This window comes from Propithecus coquereli, unplaced genomic scaffold, assembly GCF_000956105.1.
Source record: "Propithecus coquereli isolate 6110/MARCELLA unplaced genomic scaffold, Pcoq_1.0 Scaffold148, whole genome shotgun sequence".
NCBI lineage: Eukaryota > Metazoa > Chordata > Mammalia > Primates > Indriidae > Propithecus > Propithecus coquereli.
The window spans coordinates 237,036-237,977 of NW_012139191.1; the positions used below are offsets into that span (position 1 = coordinate 237,036).

The 942-nt window shown below is 36.4% G+C and overlaps 1 protein-coding gene across 2 annotated transcripts in view; it reads left to right on the top strand.

Moving 5' to 3' along the window:
• The window catches only part of MORC3 (MORC family CW-type zinc finger 3), a 66,230-nt gene that overhangs the window by 25,399 nt on the left and 39,889 nt on the right, over positions 1-942 (top strand). For both annotated transcript variants that reach the window (XM_012640104.1, XM_012640106.1), the window contains exon 9: positions 71-168. In XM_012640104.1, the coding sequence (XP_012495558.1) occupies positions 71-168 (98 nt within the window). The remainder of the gene's footprint in view (positions 1-70; positions 169-942) is intronic.

Consider the following 942-nt stretch of genomic DNA (forward strand, 5'->3'; position numbering starts at 1 on the left):
TTGTTTAAGGGTAATTATTTCAAGCATCATGTCTTATGCTTAAAATGCTGATTTCATTTTATTTTTTCAGGCCAACAACATGGGTGTTGGAGTAGTTGGAATTATAGAGTGTAATTTCCTTAAACCAACTCATAATAAACAAGATTTCGACTATACTAATGAGTACAGGTATGTTACCTATTTAAATTATTGACTGAGAGTCCTAGGAAATGGATTACCAAGAAAGCAGGAACTTACCCTATCTTCTCTGAATCTCAGAAATACCTCATCAGTAAAGATAGATTAGAATATACTACTTGTGATGGAGTAGATTACAACTCCTAGAACGGATGAAGATGCTAAAGTTAGTTTTCTGTGTAAGCCCCTCACCCACCCATTTTCTTAAAGTTCTATAATGTAATTATACTTTCATAATTAAATATAAAAGTATCCACACGATGGCAAAAAAAATAGCTTAGAAAAAGTTATGAAAGTGTTCCCAAAATAAACTTTAAAAAGTCAATAATTTAAATAGGTAAATAGAAGGCCTGCCCAGTGCTGGTCTGTAGACACAGCCTACCATTGCCAGAGGGTGTGGGTGCGGGTCTGTAGAAAGTGCCCTATGTTGCTTGAGGTTGTGAGCTATGGAACCAGCAGAAGAAGACTGGTAGTGGGCAGAGGACGGCCTGGGGGCACAGCTGGGGCTCCTTTGGGAGGTTACTGTGCTCTGGCCACATAATAATAGAGTACCAGAACCTGGACTGGATTTGGAGCCAAGAGACAATAAATTAATAACTGACATGATCAAAAAGCCAAAAGGTTCTTTTATAAAATTCATCAGGAAAAAAAAGGAGAAAACACAAATCATCAATATTAGAAATGAAAAGGGGAGATTACTACAGATCCTACAGAAACTAAAAACATAAGGTGATAGCATGAACAATTTTTCATCATTTTAGATGA